We start from the raw sequence: 20,934 nt of genomic DNA on the forward strand, positions 1-20,934 counted from the left end.
TTACTGTTATTTTCTAACGAGGAGAGCTGATAAGCTATTGCTTATTGGGGACTCTTTTTGATGTGAGCATTGGTATTTGAGATTTGAGGAATGGCTTGTTAGCATTTGTTTGGCAGAGAGATGGCATATATGCCCCTGAGGTACATTGTATTCTTTGCTGACGAGATGTCATGTAAAGGGGATTTTGAAGAATATATATTGAACTTTTGCTGCTTACATTACACAAGTGCTGTGGAGTGTACAAATTCAAGAGAAAGGAGTGGATCCTGACTTTAAGGACAAATTAATCCTATGTGGCTTATATCTTTTAAATTCTGTAGTAATACCTCTTGAAGGGAGGCATCCTCTGGGGTCCTAGCAACATTTATTGTTGGGTAGCTAGAAGGAAACAAAGGGCATTTTATTGATAGAACTCTTGTCATGAGAGGCTTTCAGTTCTGTACTACTTTACAAGGCTTAGAAATGGTAGGGGAGATCAAGGACAGTATTTCTTCTATTGTAAAGAGGTTTGAAATCTTAATACTTTGGTTCTCTTATCTTTGAACATAGATGAGAGTACAGAGTCAGTATGCTAAGTTAGATAGGAGGAAGACTGATTTCTTCTTTTCATGTCAGAAGAGTCTTGAACTGCTCGTGGACCAGAGGAACCATGCCCGTGTAAGAGGTTAAAGGGGTAAAGAATTTGATGTGTGGTTTGTTATGTAAGTGAAAATGGATCACTGTTAATGCTTTTTTCTGTTTCTCAGCTGGAGAGATTTACCAGCATGAGAATTAAGAAGGAGAAGGAAAAGCCTAATTCTGCTCATAGAAATTCCTCTGCATCATATGGGGATGATCCCACAGCACAGTCACTGCAAGATGTTTCAGATGAACAAGTTCTGGTTCTCTTTGAACAGATGCTGGTAAGTTTTCCATTCCCAAAATGTTGCTTCTTCCTGGGAATTTATAGGCATGGTGGACTCTTTTTGGTGCACTGTTCCCTAGCTAGCACTTTATTACAAAGAATTCCAGGCTTAACATGGAACTTTTTAATATTAACCCTATAATCCCATAATTAGGAACTAAATATACAAATACCAGTTCATAAAATTGGAATCTGTATTTGGAAACATCCGATCACTGTCTTATTCATGTCCTTCTGCCCAGCAACACTTTAGCCACAAAGACATAGTGGACCATCTCACCCTGTGTACCAAAGATTGTAATATGGAGACCACCTTTGGGTTAAGCCAGAGCAGATAGAGTGTTGAAGTATTCACAACAAACTCTGTATAAAGGCGAAACTGAGAATGGAATATCATTTGCTCAAGGTCGTGTATTTAGTGGTGAATCTGGAAAGAAAATACATAGAATTGCTAGAAGACCTTTAAAGATTGTGTCTGAAGTCAGCTAAATAACGAAGTATATGTGCATGTGACTTATTTTGTTTTCCTCGGTGAGGAACACCGAATAAGGAGGGTATTCAATGAGTGTCCATTAGTGGTAAGTCTTGGAAAGTTTTGATGAGTACAAGATTTCGTAAGGCCTGTATATTGCATGGATATGTGATCTCAGATTCAAATACAGACTAGTGGCAGGCCTAGCTTAATTAAAAGCTTAGGTTTAAAATCCTTAGCACAGGGCCTGGTACATAGTAAGCACTCAGCTGGTACTATTGTTGTTATTTTTCACTGAATCTTTCAGTTTGTCTCTTAATATTCCAAGTACATTAAGAGTCTAAAGAGTATGGTCTATCAGGATAATCTCTTGGCCTTGGATTGCAAGTTTAAATGTCTCTTGGGCCAGGCAGGTAGTATAAATAAGGTAAGCAGACTAGACAGAAGATGACAAAATAAGTGGGGAGTGTGGCAAATTGAAGAGAGGCTTTTGGCATTTTTATTAGAAAAGCCAGCCACAACTCAGTTCTAGTAGGTGATTGCATTCCAGTTGGGAATACTTGCCTAGGAGTGCCAGATATTTCTATTTTTCAAAAAAAGTCAGAAATCTGTAATTTAAAAAAAAAAATAAATCTTGAATAACATCAAATATCCTAGTCACTATTTGAATTTCCCCAATTAGGTCATTTTTCAAAAACCAGTTTGTTCAAATCACAATTCCAAATATAGTCCACTGTACTGATATTCTCAGTTTTCATTTAAACTATAGGTTTCCCTTCCTCTTTTTTTTTTTTTTTTTTGAGACAGAGTATTGCTCTGTCGCAAGCAGAGCAAGACTTGCAACCTCCACCTCCCGGGTTCAAGCAATGCTCCTGCCTCAGCCTCCCAAGTAGCTGGGATTACAGGTGCACACCACCACGCCCGGCTAATTTTTGAAGTTTAAGTAGAGACTGGGTTTCATCATGTTGGCCAGGCTAGTCTCGAACTCCTGACCTTGTGATTTGCCTGCCTCGGCCTCCCAAAGTGCTGGGATTACAGGCATGAGCCACTGCACCTCTTTTTCTTTTATCCTTATTATTGATACAAAAAAAAAAATTGTTGAGGAAACCATTTGTTTGACCTGTAGAGTTTCCCACAACATGAAATTTGATGGTTGCATCCATTGGTGCTGTTTTACTAGAGATCTGTATTTTTATGTACGGTCCCCCAGATTTAAAATGTTGAGCTAGCCAAGTGAAACATTTTATCTTTGGATTTGACTTAACTTGAGGGCCACCATTTTGTAACTTCTATGTTCAGTTTATCTGCAAGAGGAAGAATGCACATGGCTGGCAGTGGTGTCTCACAACCTGTAATCCCAGCACTTTGGGAGACCAAGGTCGGTGGATCACGAGGTCAGCAGTTCAAGACCAGCCTGGCCAACATGGTGAAACCCTGTCTCTACTAAAAATACAAAAATTAGCTGAGTGTGGTGGCGGGCACCTATAATCCCAGCTACTCAGGAGGCTGAGGCAGAAGAATCACTTGAATCTGGGAGCTGGAGGTTGCAGCGAGCCAAGATTGTGTCATTGCACTCAAGCCTGGGTGACAGAGTGAGACTCTGTCTCAAAAAAAAAAGCACCAGGAATTAAGTCACAAAAACTTCAGATTAATTTTGCTACTTGCAGAAGAAATAGAATACATCCCCGCATCCATATTTTTCTCAATTCAATTAACATTCTGGAATTATTAGGGCTAAATTTGTGCCCACTGAGGTACTAGACTTGGACACATGGTTGTTATATATGTAGAGGGATCAAGTAGAGCCTTTCCCCAAACATACATCAGATTATGTCTGTCAAGGTATCTCTGCTTTATCATAGAGTTTCCAGTTCTTTGTGGGAAAGGAGTTTGTACAGGGACTGAGTTAACTGGGGGTAATGGGTTTGTACGCCTTAGAGTTGGTGCAGAGTTTGCTGCTGTTGATTTTGCTTGTGTTTAGATTATGCCATTCATCCAGTGCTTCAGTCTGAAGAGATTTTTAAGGTCCATCCTTGATGCAGAAAGCATTATGTGTGGTTTTCTTTCAATAATACAAAATAAATCTTTCATTTTTACTGAGTCCATTTTTCTTAGAGAAAGAATATGTATATGTCTATAGAGATTTATACTAAAATGTTAACTATACTTACCTTTGAGGAATTTTCATCAGCTGTAATAGCTTAAATTTCTAGGGATCAAAAATATTTATTTACTCAGTAAGTATTTTACATGCTCAACTCTTCACTAAGCATACTAATATTAAACACTAAAAATCTGTAAGGAATTTGAGGCAGTTTTGTTTTTTCTCTTCTTTCTCCCTCTCCTAGCTGGATATGAACCTGAATGAGGAGAAACAGCAACCTTTGAGGGAGAAGGACATCATCATCAAGAGGGAGATGGTGTCCCAATACTTGTACACCTCCAAGGCTGTGAGTCCTGGGGCAGGTACCCATGACATGGGAGACTGTGCCCTTGTCTTGGACCTGTTTTTTTTTTTTTTGGCCAATTTTATGTAACATTTTATGTTTGCATCAATTTGGTTTCATTACATTATATAAGCCTATTCACTTTTTACTCTCTTACTTAGTTGCCATGCTTACATACTTTTTGCCTGGTTAAATTTTCATGAAGTATGTAAATATAGGGAATGGGATAGGCAGTTCTAAGTCTCACATATTTTGGTGGTATGCAAGATGGGTATCTGCCCTGATAAACGTGGCCTGACGTGGTGGCTCACTGCTGTAATCTCAGCACTTTGGGAGGCTGAGGCAGAAGGATCACTGGAGCCCAGGAGTTCGAAATAGCCTGGGCAATGTAGTAAGACCATGACTCTACTAAAAATAAAAAATAAAAATAAAATATAAACTCTGTTGACTAATGCTAGTCCCTAATTTATGACTGGGTCCACCATTACTAATCTCTGTCTCTGCCTCCTGTCCAGGGCATGAGCCAGAAGGAGAGCTCTAAGTCTGCCATGATGTATATTCAGGAGTTGAGGTCAGGCTTGCGGGATATGCCTCTGCTCAGCTGCCTGGAGTCCCTTCGTGTGTCTCTTAACAACAACCCCGTCAGGTGAGGATTCTGAGGAGGTTACAGGAGTAGGAGCCGAATGTTGGATTTCACTGGTGGTGATTGACGATCAAAGGAGCCGGGGAAGTATGAGAATAGTCTGAATTGGGAGTAGAAAATTGTCAAGATAAACTTTGTTTGGCAAATAAGTGTTTATTGATTTGATATTGCTTTGCCTTTCTCTTTTCCCTACAGTTGGGTGCAAACATTTGGTGCTGAAGGCTTGGCCTCATTATTGGACATTCTTAAACGACTTCATGATGAGAAAGAAGAGACTGCTGGGTGAGGATTTCCAAGTCTTTGCAACTTCAAGTTGGAGAGTCACAGGGGACTTTGCTGTTTGCTCTGAAGTAGAAAGTAGAGTTAAATGTAAAGTCGTGGGCTAGGGGAATGTACTCCTAGCTGAGAAGGGGTTTATCATAGTGGTGACTAGAGGATGAATGATGATTATAGATACAGGAAAGGGAGGAGGAACTTAAATTTCATGTTGGATAACTCTAATATATACCATATAATACTATTAGTCTCCCAGCACTGGTTCTTTTTCAATCTGGAAATAAAATCTGATTTAGTGCTGCCCTGTAATCTGGTCTGGGTAATGTCTATTTGGAAGTCTTATAATATACTTGGGACTAGTATTGTGGCATTCTTCAAGGTTGGAACAATTTTAGGTATACCTTGGACTCTCTTAGGCTACCTTGAAGCTAGCCTGAAGCAGAGTACTTCCGGAATCTTTCTGAAACAAAATAATACATGGCCAAGACCTGCATATATCTTCTCAGACTTGAAACCTCTAGTAGCAAGGCAAGCAGCAATAGATGGGATGTTATCCTGATAGAATTTAGCACTCAGGAGCCTAGGGAGAGTTAAAAGGAAGGTTTTAATTTAATACTTAATTCTTGGATTACAAGAGGATCAGCCAGATTTTTTGACGGTGAAGATCCCTTTTCAGTTATCTATTTTCTTCAGTGTTTCTGGGCAAAGTGCTGTTTCCTAAAATTTACTCATCTACTAGATGGGGCTGTTATTCCTAAGAGTCTTGTTTGCAAGATTTAAAATGGGAAAGGGGTAGAGAATAAAGGGACTTACTGATTATGTCTTCTATGTACAGGAGTTACGATAGCCGGAACAAGCATGAGATTATTCGCTGCTTGAAAGCTTTTATGAACAACAAGGTGAGATTTTTCCCATTCTCATTCCAAAGCCCATCTGGACGCCTGTTCTTTCTCTTCTATTGGCAAACCCGAAAGAGGAACTAGGAATATGAGGTTCAGGACTTCTAGCTTTCTCTTTTAGTATCATAACTGTTTTTCATTGCCACGTATACATGCTTCTATGGATATTTTTTTTCTCAGTTCTAACTTCTGTTTCAGACGACAGGCTCAATGTTGTTTCTCTTTCTTTACTTTCTTTTTTTTTTGTTTGTTTGTTTGTTTGTTTTTTGAGATGGAGTCTCGCTCTGTCGCCCAGGCTGGAGTGCTGTGGCTCAGTCTCGGCTCACTGCAAGCTCCAGCTCCCGGGTTCATGCCATTCTCCTGCCTCAGCCTCTCAAGTAACTGGGACTGCAGGCACCCGCCACCATGCCCGGCTATTTTTTTATTTTTTATTTTTAGTAGAGATGGGGTTTCACCGTGTTAGCCAGGATGGTCTCGATCTCCTGACCTTGTGATCCATCCGCCTTGGCCTCCCAAAGTGCTGGGATTAGTTGGGATTACAGGCGTGAGCCACGGTGCCCGGCCTCTCTTTCTTTACTTTCTTTTGCTAATTCTTGAATTTCCTGACCTGTGGTTACTGTTTTTGCAATATTTGCTTTATTTCCTGTATCTTTTTTCTTCTAGACTGTTGCTCCATTTTTATCTTCTTTTTGTCTGTTTAATAATTCAACCCAGGGAGCCCACAATCATGTGCCTCTGAGGACAAATCTCTCCTCCTCGTTGTTTAATTTTGTTGTAATTAACTTACTCCATTGGATTAGGAGGAAGAGAATTAACAAGAAACATATAAACCAAAGACTTTTATTCTTGGAAGACATCTAATTCTGTCGTACCTCCTAGAAAATTATTTTGGTATGTTCATCTCTAAGTATATTGGGAAAAGTATTCTACCCCTGTATTAGTTTTCTAGTGTACCACAAAATTAGGTGTATTAACAGAAATTTATTATCTCACAATTCTAGAAAGGCTAGAATTTCAAAATCCAGGGTATCATCAGGGTTGGTTCTTTCTGAAGCTGTGTGTGATAATATGTTCCATACCCCTCCTAGTTTCTGATAGCTTGCTGGCAATCCTTGGCACTCCTTATCTTGTAGATGCATCATCTTGATCTCTGCCTATGTGATCACATGGTGTTCTCCCTCTGTATGTATCTGTATCCAAATTTCTTCTTTTATAAGGACACTGGCCATATTGGATTAAGGACCCATTCTACCCTAGTATGACTTCATTGTAGCTTGACTAATTATATTTGCAATGAGTATATTTCCAGATGAGGTTACATTTTGAGTTACTGGGGGTTGGGACTTCAACACTGGAATTTAAGAGGACACCATTCAACTCATAACAACCCCTAAACTTGTCCCCAGTTAGATGCTATCATCTTTCAGACTCCTTTCTTTGTTCTTGGCCCTACCAGTTTGGAATCAAGACCATGCTGGAGACAGAAGAAGGAATCCTACTGCTGGTCAGAGCCATGGATCCTGCTGTTCCCAACATGATGATTGATGCAGCTAAGCTGCTTTCTGCTCTTTGTATTCTACCGCAGCCAGAGGATATGTATGTGACTAGAATCATTTTTCTTCTCCATTTTCCATTTTATCATTTTCTCTTAGTTTAGAGGACAGTTGAGTTGGTTGGGTGTCCCCTCGGTCATAAATATTAGGTGTTTCTTCCCAGAAGTGAACACTAAGAATCTTAACATTTAAGAACAATTCCTAAGTGATGGGTGCTATCCTGAATGTTTCACTGGTTATCAGAGGTATAGCAAAATGTCTCCCATATCACCATTAATGTCTGTATTGTCTAGGATGAGGATTTCTTTTCACTATTCTTTTTTTTTTTTTAATTCAGAAGTGGCACAATGTTATTTTTAAAATTCAAACAATATAGAAGTATATAAAGTAAAATTTAACTGTCTCATCCCTTTGCCAAATCCTGTTCTGCAGAGACAGTGACTGTTAATGGCATGGAATAGTCTCATAGAAAGTTTTCTAAGCATAGACAAACATATTGCCTTTCCTTGATTCTAGACATCTGCTACCACAAAAGATAGTATCTTAAGAGCTGAAGAATGACACTTATGCCTATAAAACCAACTGCATATATAGGATAGATTTTTATTATTGAAGAGGGATTTAGTTTAACGAAAGCTTAATCATTCTTTTCAACCTGTTTCTTTTTAATAATAGATCTTGGACATTTCTTCTATATCCATACTTACAGATCTACCTTATTATCTTTAGTGGCTAGTTAGTATTCCATATACATGTGTGTATGGCCTATAATTTATTTAACAATTTCCCTGTTGCTGGACTTACAGATTTTTTTTTTTCTTTCTTTTGAGACAGAGCTTCGCTCTGTTCCCCAGGCTGAAGTGCAGTGGCGCGATCTGGGCTCATTGCAAGCTCTTCCTCCTGGGTTCAAGCGATTCTCCTGCCTCAGCCTCCCAAGTAGCTGGGACTACAGGAGTCCACCACCAGGCCTGGCTAATTTTTGTATTTTTAGTAGAGGGGTTTCTCCATATTGGCCAGGCTGATCTGGAACTCCTGACCTTGTGATCTGCCTGCCTCGGCCTCCCAAAGTGCTGGAATTACAGGCGTGAGCCACTGTGCCTAGCCAACTTACGGATATTTTTTAAAGCAGATTTCTGTATCTGTTCTAGGTGATCGTTTTTACAAATGATACTGCAGTGAACATCTTTGTGCATATCTTCTTTCACATTTACGCACATATGTTGGATACATTTCTAGAAGTAGACTATATGTTACATGCATGAGAAATTGATTAGTACTGTTAAATGTCCCTCCAAAAGTTGTATCAATTTATACTTCATGTAACAGGGCACTTGATTTGGTATTTATGGATAGGAGCCTAGGGATGGATTGTAGGGAATGCATTTCCCTGAAGAGATGGTCCTTAGCTTTCAGCAGTTTCTGGAAACTTGAGTAGTGACAATATAATGTGAGAAATCTGGAACACTAATAATGTCCTGTTTCCTAAGTGGTCTGTGCCCCTGTGTAATCTACTAATTTGTGTTAGAGTACCTGGAAAGTTCTCTCCATTTCCTTTCTCTTGGGCAGGAATGAAAGGGTTTTGGAGGCAATGACAGAAAGAGCTGAGATGGATGAAGTGGAACGTTTCCAGCCACTGCTGGATGGATTAAAAAGTGGGACCACTATTGCATTGAAGGCATGTATAGCCCCTGAAACCCGGCCCGAGAATAGAATTCAAGATGGACAGACAAATTCATTTGACCTTTTAATAAAATACATGGAGTGACTCCCAACTATATATTTTACATTTCAGAATCTGTTATGAAGGGAAAATGATGAACCTTCTTTCTAAGAAGGTAAAGAATGAACTGTTTTCCTCATTATGAGATGGAAAAAGGCATGATATATATTTACAATCTAGGAAAACCGAGACCTACAATAACATACTGTCAAATCCTTGGAATCCATTTAGAGTTTTAGGCTCTCCAGTTCTGTACTCAAACCAGGTCTCATTGCTATAGTAGAAAAGTCATTTTTAGAGTTTTTGGACTGTATCTTTCAAGTTGTATTTGGGGACCTAAGAATGCATGTAAAGAAAATGGATTGTTGATCTCCAGGAGTTAGCATTGACATAGCTGCTGAATTTTCTTATTTTAGGTTGGATGCTTACAGCTGATCAATGCTCTCATCACACCAGCTGAGGAACTTGACTTCCGAGTTCACATCAGAAGTGAACTGATGCGCTTGGGGCTACATCAGGTGTTGCAGGTAAGATATTACACTTCATCAGAAAGGCTAGACTGGTTCCTTCCTGCTCTACAGCTCCAGTCATCCCTGGGATAATTCTGGTTTTCAATTAAAAACCAGGTTGAAAAGCTTAGGTTTCTAACCACAGAGGATACTTTTGGGTTTCCCTAACTTCTACTTTTGTTGATAGGACCTTCGAGAGATTGAAAACGAAGATATGAGAGTGCAACTAAATGTGTTTGATGAACAAGGGGAAGAGGATTCCTATGACCTGAAGGGACGGCTGGATGACATTCGCATGGAGATGGAATATCCTTTTACTGACTAGGTTCAAGATAGATGAGCCATTCATTGTATTTAGTTCCGTGATCCCTGTGTGGAATGGTTTGGGAGATGATGAGTCAGAACAGAGCATCGGGCTTATGTGTCTTCTCATTAAATAAGGCAGATGTATTTTTATTGCTGCTGGCTTTACTTACCTTATCATAAACCAGGGAAGTTAGTAAAGGTGATCTGAGGGTTGTTGAGCATGGAAGCCATCAAAATCAGTGTAAACTTCCTAGAATGTGATAGCTTAGCTTACTAAGATGTAGAACTGGCTTTTAGAGATGTTTGAACTGACAGAGGCAGTAATTTAGTTACCTGTTAATATTTTCAATAAGTGACTTTGAGGCAGTTACCTCTTAGTTACTGTCTACTGCCTGATCTTCAAGCCAAGTACTTACTAGGAAACCTCTGTGTGTATAGTACCACCCAACTCACTGGTCCCTTGACTAAAGGACGTTTTAGAGAGCTTCAAGTTTCTGGTGATGTTTACGGGAAGAACAGCCAGTAGAATGGAAGTGGTGTCTTGCTACTTGTCCCTAGCTTTTTCAAGAGTTAAATAAGCCACCTGTCAAACATAATTTCTACATATTTGCTTTCCTTAGCCTATTCCCCTTTTCCACTGACTTTAATGAAGTCTTTCAGATTCTCTTAAACACAGTGAAGGATTCCAAGGCAGAGCCACACTTCCTTTCCATCCTGCAGCACTTACTCTTGGTCCGAAATGACTATGAGGCCAGGTAAGATGGTGTGCTTATGGGAAGTTTTGAATTTGAGCCTAAGTGGAGAGAGTGAGTTCCTTAAATTCAAAGATTGTTCTGTAAAGGGAAAAAGTAAAGACAAAGACCCAAGATTAGGGTTCATTAGTCACAGAAATAAAGGAAGTTGTCTTATTTCTTTAATCCCATTCAAAGACATCCCTATGGAAGAGGTCACAGTGTATAAGGTGAAATGCCCTTCTGTTTTTGGAGGGGAGTAGGTAAATAGGATGAAGATGATAGCAAAGAGAAGTGGCAATTTAAAATTCTTTCTAGTTTCCTAGAAGTATAGATTTAGCAATAGCACTATCCATCACAGGAAGGATCAAACCCAAATTTTTAGATGGGAAAGTGTTGGCACTAGGAGCAGATGGCAAGAAGTTTTGATTATCTGAAGTAGATGGGGTAGGGTAGTTGATGTGGAAAAAGGAGTCTTCTTAGCATGGCAGTGATACTTGTATTAACTTTACAAAAATTTTTCCAGGTCTCTCAGTTGTCAAAGCAGTTAAGTTTTCTTGGTCCTGAATACTTCTGAAAATTATATTTTGATTTTCCTTTGGTGACCCTGTTTTATTCTCTTGTAGACCCCAGTACTATAAGTTGATTGAAGAATGTATTTCCCAGATAGTTCTGCACAAGAATGGGGCTGATCCTGACTTCAAGTGCCGTCACCTCCAGATTGAGATTGAGGGATTAATTGGTAAGCATACTCTTCTATCTGTCTCTTCCAAGTATTGCTTCTTCCTTTCATTTTGCATCTTGTTTCAGTGAAAATGTCAGAGAAGATACCTTTCCAGTCCCCAGATACTTCCATTTTTGTCCTTTCTTAGGTAATAACCAGCATTTTTGCTAGGAATCTATAGGTCTTTAGTTTATTTTTACATAAAACACACACCAGCACCTTTTGCAGGAACTCCTGGTGGTCTCAGAGAGTCAAAAGTATCACTCATAGGCATTCTTCATGCCACCCAGCATGGTGGCCTTACCACACACTCAGATTACATGTTGAACTTAACCGAAAGTTTCATTTCTTTGTCTAGTGCAGAACATTAAGAAAGATAATAAAAATGATCAAAAAGACTGTTCTTTGGAAGGGCTTAGGTATGAAATAAATAGACCAGGAGAATTAGGAGCTTTACTTACTGACTCTTCTTTTCAGATCAAATGATTGATAAGACAAAGGTGGAGAAATCTGAAGCCAAAGCTGCAGAGCTGGAAAAGCAGGTGCATATGAGAGACCAAAAACATGTGTTTGAGTATATCTTTCTTTGAGGATTATTATTTTCCTGATCTGTGAGACAGTTTTTTTTCTGTGGTATTTTGGAAGCGTTTAGCACCCAATAGTGTAGTGCCCAGGGGAAACCTTTCCAGTGTAGGTTAGTCATTGGAGAAAGTGATATGGATGTCTTCATGAGGAGCTCTAGTGGTAGGCTTGCAGTTCTTGGGCTACTGGGCAGGAAAAGAAAGACAGATGATACTCATATAATAGTAATGGCACGCTCAGGTTTGCTTGGCATTTTAGGCCTCTTACACCTAGAACAATAGGAACTAAGGTCCTTAGAACAGTAGAACTAGAGGATGTCAGAGTTACCTTTTTCTCTTCAGTTGTTAAGAACTCTTACTGTGGTGAATAGGTTTTTGATCCTAGAGAATATTGGGATTGTACTATCATGGCAGTCCTATTTAAATACCTTTAAAATCTTATTATTTGTTTTTAACTATAAAAATAGGGAATCTATGGAAATGAACCGATTCCCCTCTCCTTTAACCTTGATTGTTTTATTTTCATTTTTACTTCTATTTTTTTGAGATGGAATCTCACTCTGTCATCCAGGCTGGAGTGCAGTGGCGCCATCTCGGCTCACCGCAACCTCTGTCTCCCGGGTTCAAGCTATTCTTCTGCCTCACCCTCCCAAGTAGCTGGGATTACAAGCGCCCACCATCATGCTAGGCTAATTTTTGTATTTTTGGTAGAGGTGAGGTTTCACCATGTTGGGCAGGCTGGTCTCGAACTCCTGACCTCAGGTGATCCACCTGCCTCGGCCTCCCAAAGTGCTGGGATTACAGGTGTGAGCCACCGCGCACAGCCAGACCTTGATTTTAAGGTCAGAATCATGGTGCTTTTTTCCCCAAGCATGGCCTGGATTTGTGAGCTCTGTAGATCAAGTATTGGCCCAGAACAGGAGATGGTGAGGGGAGGGGATTCCAGCACCCCCAGGCAAAAGAGGAGGTGGAGGGAATTATGGGTAATAATACTGTGCCTCTTACTGAGATGGAGAGCTTGCTGGGAGCCTGATTCGTTTTTTCTCTAGCTGGACTCAGAGTTAACAGCCCGACATGAGCTACAGGTGGAAATGAAAAAGCTGGAAAGTGACTTTGAGCAGAAGCTTCAAGATCTTCAGGGAGAAAAGGATGCACTGCATTCTGAAAAGCAACAAATTGCCACAGAGAAACAGGACCTGGAAGCAGAGGTGTCCCAGCTCACAGGAGAGGTAATGCCTGAGCAGGGAAGGCAGAGTGACCTGTAATCTCTGGATGCACATGGCTTGGAACAGGAGTCAGTCATCTTACTCCTAGGGAGGGTTCAGCTACTAATAGGTAGTCTAGTTACATGGTGCATATTTTTAAAATAATATACTGGCTTTTGGTTTCTGTTGAGGGTAAGTAATACATAAGACAGAAAATCTGGAAAATACAGAAGAACATTAAGAGTAAAGTAAGTTGCATTACCACCCAGAAATAAAGGTAATAAGTCTTCTAATAAATTAGGAATAAAAACTAAACTATTAAAAATTGGCTAATTTCCTGTTACTTTAGTCATCTCTGCACAGATTTATCCTTACTCTCTCTGCAGTAGTGAATACTTAAATGATCTTTAAATCAAGTATCTGATAACTTGATTACTTGTGTGGTTATATAATCATCTGTGTAGCACATATTAGTTATTTAACTAGAACATTTGATTTACTTGACCTTTACATTTTCTAATCAAGGGAGAGTTTAACATAAAAGTTGAAATCGTCGTCTTAATACAAAGCATACAAAGCATGCTGAACTAAGAACATGAAGACCTGAATTCTGCTTTTGGCTCTGCTGCTAAGCAGTGTGACTTTAGGTGATCATATCATTTCTCTGACTCCTCAGTTCCTCCATTTGTAACATGAGAAGTTTGGATTAAGTTATTTATTAGGTTCCTTCCAGGCTCAGTAGTCCCTGAAGTGGGGTGAGAAGTACTCACATTGATGTTATTTCTGTAGGTTGCCAAGCTGACAAAGGAACTGGAAGATGCCAAGAAAGAAATGGCTTCCCTCTCTGCGGCGGCTATTACTGTAGCTCCTTCTGTTCCTAGTAGTGCTACTGCTCCCCCGGCCCCTCCTTTACCTGGTGACTCTGGCGCTATTATTCCACCACCACCTGCTCCTGGGGATAGTACCACTCCTCCTCCTCCTCCTCCTCCTCCTCCTCCTCCTCCTCCTCCACCTCCTCCTCCACCTCCTTTGACTGGGAGTGTTTGCATCTCCCCAACCCCTTCTTTACTTGGAGGTACTGCTATCCCTCCACCCCCTCTTTTGCCTGGGGATGCTAGCATCCCTCCACCCCCTCCTTTGCCTGGGGATGTTGGCATCCCTCCACCCCCTCCTTTGCCTGGGGATGCTGGAATCCCCCCCCCACCTCCTCCCTTGCCAGGAGGAGCAGGAATGCCACCTCCTCCTCCCCCTCTTCCTGGTGGTCCTGGAATCCCTCCACCTCCTCCATTTCCTGGAGGCCCTGGCATTCCTCCACCTCCACCCGGAATGGGTATGCCTCCACCTCCCCCATTTGGATTTGGAGTTCCTGCAGCCCCAGTTCTGCCATTTGGATTAACCCCCAAAAAGCTTTATAAGCCAGAGGTGCAGCTCCGGAGGCCAAACTGGTCCAAGGTAACAGTTTCTGTCTATTTCTTCACCAGTCAATCTTGAGAAACAGTTTCAGTTTTCTACTTTGTATTTTGTGCATGGATGGGCTGCGCCTTCCTTAGGGCGTACATCTTTCTGTCTTCAAGTTTCACTCATGCTTATGTTTATTCCGCAGATATTAGGCATTTTCTTTATTCCATACATCACCGTGGAGAGTTCTGTGAACCCTGTACTCTGAATTTAATCTTAACTAAACTTATACTTAATGTTTTTTGCCTTTTCTCTGAGACTTTGAATACCATGGTAACACACAGTTTGATAATAATCATTCACTAGTCTGCAAACTACTGATAATTGTGCTGATCCCAAAGTCATGGATTTATGAATCCACTCTCCTACCCCAATTCCGCAGGATGTGAGTTACACAGGCCATTTTTTTTTTTTTTTTTTTTTTTTTGAGATGAGAGTCTTGCTCTGTTGCCTAGGCTGGAGTGCAGTGGCACAGTGTCTGCTCACTGCAACCTCAGCCTGCCGAGTAGCTGGGATTACAGGCGTGCGCCACCATGCCCGGTTAATTTTTGTATTTTTAGTAGAGACAGGGTTTCACCATGTTGGTCAGGCTGCTCTCGAACTCCTGAACTTGTGATACTCCCACCTTGGCCTCCCAGAGTGCTGGGATTACAGGTGTGAGCCATCACGCCTGGCCTACACAGGCCATATTTGCATGCACAGTATTGTTCCCATGATGTGTTTGAGATGCCTGTGATTCTGAGCCTTTTGCTTCTAGAAACCAAGTTAATATAAAGGACCTTAGGGATTTGCTAATACAATGAGCAAATTTGGCACAGTTAGCCAAACTGGTGGGAAAAATATGATGATGAGCAAAACTTCTCTGAAATAAAGACTTAATGCTTATGAAGCTAGAAGATATGGAGTTAGGAGGAGGATATGTAGTATATATGGTCTTGAATAATCACCAATTAACAAATAAACTGGAAGTATCGTCTCCTAATCCCACTGCAGCTATTCTGTGCCTCAGGTTAGTCTTATTCTAGTAAGACGTTGCTGATAATCAGCCAGCCACCCATTTTACAGCCTTATCCATTTTCTAGGATGAAAAGTACAGGGCTCAGTTTACTAATTCTTAACACCCTGCCTTTATCCACAGCTTGTGGCTGAGGACCTCTCCCAGGACTGCTTCTGGACAAAGGTGAAGGAGGACCGCTTTGAGAACAATGAACTTTTTGCCAAACTTACCCTTACCTTCTCTGCCCAGACCAAGAGTGAGTACCTTCCTAATTGATGCAAAGGTCCAGTGTAGGGCTTAGAATATTTTTTCATTAGGTTTCCTATTCCCTTCCTTTCCCTGGGTGAGGATAGAAAGGGTACGTTGGATGGAAGACCGATGGGTTTTCCCATTCAAAAGAAAGAAAATATGTTTTTATATTAAATATTGTGGAGTTACTTGGTTTGGGAAAGAGAACTGTTGTATGTAGGTATTTTGTATCAGTATAACTTGTAGGGATATGAGATTAAAGTGACAGAGCTTGATTTGGGCCCATTTTGATGATACTTTTGAACAGATTCTGGCATTGCCTTAACGTGCAATTTCCAGTTCTAAGTACATAATTAATAAGGGGTGGATAGAGTCTAACAGTTTGGGTGGCTGAGTGACTGTCTACAGTAACAAAGAACCATATGTGATTCCCTTTCTTCCTTCCATTTCTTTCCAATATTGGATGCCTTCTCTCTCCTGGCACTTTGCTCCTGCAGCTTCCAAAGGTAAGAATACAAAAGAGCCTTTTAGTTTGGTCTCTTGAATATTAGAGAAAAAGCTGAAATAGATATAAAAGAATTTCTTTTTTTTTTTTTTTTGAGGCGGAGTCTCGCTCTGTCGCCCGGACTGGAGTGCAGTGGCCAGATCTCAGCTCACTGCAAGCTCCGCCTCCCGGGTTTACGCCATTCTCCTGCCTCAGCCTCCCGAGTAGCTGGGACTACAGGCGCCCGCCACCTCGCCCGGCTGGTTTTTGTATTTTTAGTAGAAACGGGGTTTCACCGTATTAGCCAGGATGGTCTCGATCTCCTGACCTCGTGATCCGCCCGTCTCGGCCTCCCAAAGTGCTGGGATTACAGGCTTGAGCCACCGCGCCCGGCCAGGAATTTCTAATTTAAAAAATGAGACCAGAGATTGAGGGTTGACTTGTCTTTGCTAGGTTTTTGTTTTTTGTTTTTTTGGGTTTTTTTTCCTCCCCTGGAGTTCAAAAGGACCAGTAGCTTTGGCATGAACTAATAGGGAAGGAAGTTTGTTTCACGTTAAACTACAACATACTTCATCTCTTTAGAAGGTGAGGGACAACGTAGGTAATACTGGTACCTTACATTTGTGCTGTTTTACAGTGTTCATAGTGCCTTAACATATATTACCCTATTTGATATGCAAAACAGCCTTATGAGACAGGCAGGATGTGTATTATCTCCGTTCTGTAGCATATATAGACTCTGAACAGTTAGGTAGCTTTCCCAAGGTTATGTGATCAGAACCAGGAGTCTTGACTTCTGGTCCATTTTTTTCTATATAAATTCTTGCTTTTGTTTTTTAGCCTTCATATGTTTCCTTTTAGTTTAGAAGAGCTGATCTACTTTGCTCTCTTCTTTCTTCACTTCCTAATTCTTGTGGTTTTGTGCTGCATTGTGATAGGGTACTTGTAGTTACTTCCCCTGAGAGAGAGAGTATTTGAAAGATCTTGTCATGTATAATGATAATTATAACCCAATAATTTCATATTTTCATCTTCTTCCAGCATTTTTGTTTGTTTAGAGACTTACTATGACCCTAGTGATGAAAATTAAGTGCAACTTTGGAGCATTTATTTTCCCTGCCTCCCCCTAGTCAGTTAGTACTTTTACAGGCAATTCTTATTTTTTCCTTAAGTGATCTGATGGAAACACCTTGTTCTAATAAGGAGTCTAACAGATTGCGAGGTGCCTTGGTGGCCCCTAGTTGCATATGTGTGTGTGTGTGTATCTAGGAATATAAGACCATAATGCTCAGATCTGTCTTGTTGCCCTATCGTTCAGGTCAAAATGGCCTTCTAAGAAAACTGTCACCTTCCGTGCCAAAGTCCAGCCTACGGGATTAATTCCACTCTCTTAATTAAAATACTGTGATGGTAACCACATATACTGTATTAGTGTATCAATGAAGACTAGTTGACAAAGTCAAAATTAAATGATTTTCTAATTTGTAAGTTCACGGAATCCCTATGTTGGCCTCTGGCGTAAGTTTCTTTCTTGAGTCTGGGCTCTGCACTCTTAGTGCCATTGCAAATGAATACTGACTGGGCCTCTTTTCTCCTCCCACCCCAATCCCCATCCTTTTATTCTGTGCATTTGTATTCCTATTAATTCTAGTTGGGTTTTATACAGTTTAGTGGTCTTCCTTGGCATTATATTCTCATTGTGAATAGGGATATAGTAGTATTTTTTAAAATACCAAAGTGGCCCCCTTATTCACAAAAGGCCAATAAAAAGAAAACTTTAGTAAAAGATCTTTGTGCTTCTTATTTAGAGTTTAGGTTTATGTCAGATAAGGAATTTCAAACTCTCAAAAATTGCAAGCACTCAGAAGACCCAGATCTCAGTATCACAGCAAGTATACTTTACTTCCAGTGCTTTAAACATCTCTAGTATTTATATTTCAGAAAAAGATCTTCATCCTTACTACTTTTTTTTTTTTTTTTTTTTTTTTTTTTACTTTTGAGACAGAGTCTCGCTCTGTTGCCCAGGCTGGAGTGCAGTGGTGTGATCGTGGCTCACTGCAGCCTTTGCCTGCCAGGTTAAGTGATTCTCCTGCCTCAGTCTCCCAAGTAGCTGGGATTACAGGCACGCACCATCATGTCCAGCCAATTGTTTTTATTTTTGTAGAGACGGGGTTTCACCATGTTGGGCAGGATGGTCTTGAACTTCTGACCTCAGGTGATCTGCCCACCTCGGCCTCCCAAAGTGCTGGGATTACAGGCATGAGCCACCACATCTGGCCATCCTTACTACTTTTTTTGTTTGTTTGTTTGTTTGTTTTTGAGATGGAGTCTGGCTCTGTCGCCCAGGCTGGAGTGCGGTGGCCGGATCTCAGCTCACTGCAAGCTCCGCCTCCCAGGTTTACGCCATTCTCCTGCCTCCGCCTCCCAAGTAGCTGGGACTACAGGTGCCCGCCTCGTCGCCCGGCTAGTTTTTTGTATTCTTTAGTAGAGACGGGGTTTCACCGTATTAGCCAGAGTGGTCTCGATCTCCTGACCTTGTGATCCGCCCGTCTCGGCCTCCCAAAGTGCTAGGATTACAGGCTTGAGCCACCGCGCCCGGCCCATCCTTACTACTTTTTAAAAGTAATTCTTGAATACTGAATTGAATATTGAACCAGTTCAGTTTGAATACTGAAGCCAGTGTCAGTTACCAAGTCTGTCATTCATAGTCTTGATATTGATGATATAATTAAATGATAGATAACTACTCATTATCAACCTTGTAAATATTTCATCTTCCAGATGAAGTAGTGACATAGATTAAATAACTTTTTCCAAACTGTATAAAAAGTATCAGAGCCAGAATTCAGACTCTAAACAGTGACTCCAAAGTCCTTGCTCTAGCCTTCTACTTCTCAGAAGTGTGTATGTTCTTGCCCTAAGCGTCTCTGAAAGCTTAGATCCGGACAAAAGCTGCAAGAAAGGGGATATACTGCCTTCAGGAACCACTTCATTCACTCAGATGCAAATGTCCTTGAATTGGCAGCGACTGAGTAGAAAAAAGGGAACAATAATAGATTAGGGAAAGTAAGTGAGATACTAGATATTTAGGGTTATAAAAGAGAAAGCATATTCTGACTATATTCAACTCTAGCAGAACTAATCCAGTTGAAGAAATAAGACATGTTTATCTAGTAGAAGCACTGCTTAGATGATTTCAGTCCAGTGTTGATGAAGCTATTTGGACACTAGGTTTTCATCATATTGCATTATTTCCTCTCTTGCTTGCTAAACACAACTCTGCTATTTGTTAAGCATGCCTGTATCCCCCTTACGTTCTATTGATACCTAAAACCTTCAGTATACCTACTGGCCCCTCCAAGAATGGGCATTGAAGAAAGCACCTGCCTCATTCTGCACATCTGCTTCCTATAGTGAAGAGTCTCCTGTTACTGCTTCATTATGGTTCAAGAATATGTGTGCCTCTTTACAAGAGAAGAGCTGAGAGACAGGAACTGGTCCCAGAATTTTATACTCCAGATTCTTTTACACATTATTTCTCTTTTAAGGATTAGTGTCTTGTTTCTGAAGGCTTTGTTTCCCATAAATGAAGAATTTACTTACTCAGTTAACTTATTCCCTACCAGGGAATATTTTGAATTTACTTTTGATAGGCAGTGCCATAAAACTTCCAGTCCTTTTTCACATTCTCACTTTCCTTATAGTGATCAGCAGGGAGTCTTTTATCATGGACTCTTTGTTGACTCTTTTTTAATTTCTTGGAAACATGTCCAGTAGTTAAATTTCTGTTTTTGTTGTTTCATTTTCTCCAAGGGAGCATTTTCATTGCTATAGTAGCCTTAGGCAGCTCATTATTTGTATGTACAAGATAAACTAGTTTTTCATTTTGTATTTCTTCTCTTACTGTCTTTTGCTGATTATGTGATCGTTACACTACCACCTCTTGAACCATAGCATGGTGAATGATAACTCATGTCTTAAGTACAGTGACTTTTATTTTTAGGTTTATTCTTTCCTTCCAGAAACAATATTGAACATTAGACTTGTTAAAGTAAGAGGTGTGTTATGGGAACTGTGAGCATCAGAACAGTTCTGCAAATATTTAATGGCAGTAATTTAGAAAAAACTCTGGCTAAAAAGTAAGACCTTCACTAAGAACTGAGAATTTTATTAAAAAATAACAGTATTCTAGTTGGCATTTGACTGTGTGGGTCCAGTACTATTGTTCCAGAAGTCAGAACTGTTAGCCATAACAGATAGGTTTTCCTGTCTGCTGCCCTGACATAATTTTCTTGCTTCAGGCTTCAGCAGGAAGCCTGCTGATTCTTTCCCAAAAAGAATCTAAGGGTCTTTTTCTTTTTCCCTGTGATTCTCTTCTGTCCACTAGGTGGCACTCACCCAGTTGCATCTTTATTAGTGAATTTTTGTAGCTTCTGCAGCTTTAACCTTTAGCAGCAAGATTTTGTGAGAGCTCAACCTGCTCTACCTTGTTCATTGAGTCCCTTAGCAGAAGGATGTCTGTTCCATCATTTCCTTACTCCACTCAAGTCGGTAGGATTAGGACTAGTGGTACTACTCAAGTGAACACTTGTTGGGATTCTTACTTTTTAATTACTTGGTTTCTCTTGGGTTTTGAGTAGGGTCAGACTACTAGCACAAAGAAATTAGGAAGTTTTGTAATATCAGATAATAGTCCCTTGTGATTTAAAAACATAAATCTATCCCTATTATCTGGGGTTACCAGAAGTTCTTCACATGGAGAAAGTACCATACCTC

At 40.4% G+C, this 20,934-nt stretch overlaps 1 protein-coding gene across 4 annotated transcripts in view; it reads left to right on the plus strand.

The window, feature by feature from the left end:
* The window catches only part of DIAPH1 (diaphanous related formin 1), a 106,999-nt gene that overhangs the window by 32,369 nt on the left and 53,696 nt on the right, over positions 1 to 20,934 (plus strand). For 2 of the 4 annotated variants that reach the window (XM_033180862.1, XM_033180860.1), the window contains 16 exons: positions 747 to 902; positions 3,725 to 3,826; positions 4,339 to 4,469; positions 4,662 to 4,748; positions 5,578 to 5,641; positions 7,098 to 7,237; positions 8,761 to 8,869; positions 9,331 to 9,441; positions 9,611 to 9,729; positions 10,368 to 10,484; positions 11,087 to 11,202; positions 11,662 to 11,726; positions 12,815 to 12,994; positions 13,760 to 14,422; positions 15,567 to 15,681; positions 16,172 to 16,180. In XM_033180862.1, the coding sequence (XP_033036753.1) occupies positions 747 to 902; positions 3,725 to 3,826; positions 4,339 to 4,469; positions 4,662 to 4,748; positions 5,578 to 5,641; positions 7,098 to 7,237; positions 8,761 to 8,869; positions 9,331 to 9,441; positions 9,611 to 9,729; positions 10,368 to 10,484; positions 11,087 to 11,202; positions 11,662 to 11,726; positions 12,815 to 12,994; positions 13,760 to 14,422; positions 15,567 to 15,681; positions 16,172 to 16,180 (2,284 nt within the window). The remainder of the gene's footprint in view (positions 1 to 746; positions 903 to 3,724; positions 3,827 to 4,338; positions 4,470 to 4,661; positions 4,749 to 5,577; positions 5,642 to 7,097; positions 7,238 to 8,760; positions 8,870 to 9,330; positions 9,442 to 9,610; positions 9,730 to 10,367; positions 10,485 to 11,086; positions 11,203 to 11,661; positions 11,727 to 12,814; positions 12,995 to 13,759; positions 14,423 to 15,566; positions 15,682 to 16,171; positions 16,181 to 20,934) is intronic. The other 2 variants (XM_033180861.1, XM_033180863.1) reach the window with 1 other exon arrangement.

This window comes from Trachypithecus francoisi, unplaced genomic scaffold, assembly GCF_009764315.1.
Source record: "Trachypithecus francoisi isolate TF-2019V2 unplaced genomic scaffold, Tfra_2.0 Lachesis_group2, whole genome shotgun sequence".
Lineage (NCBI taxonomy): Eukaryota > Metazoa > Chordata > Mammalia > Primates > Cercopithecidae > Trachypithecus > Trachypithecus francoisi.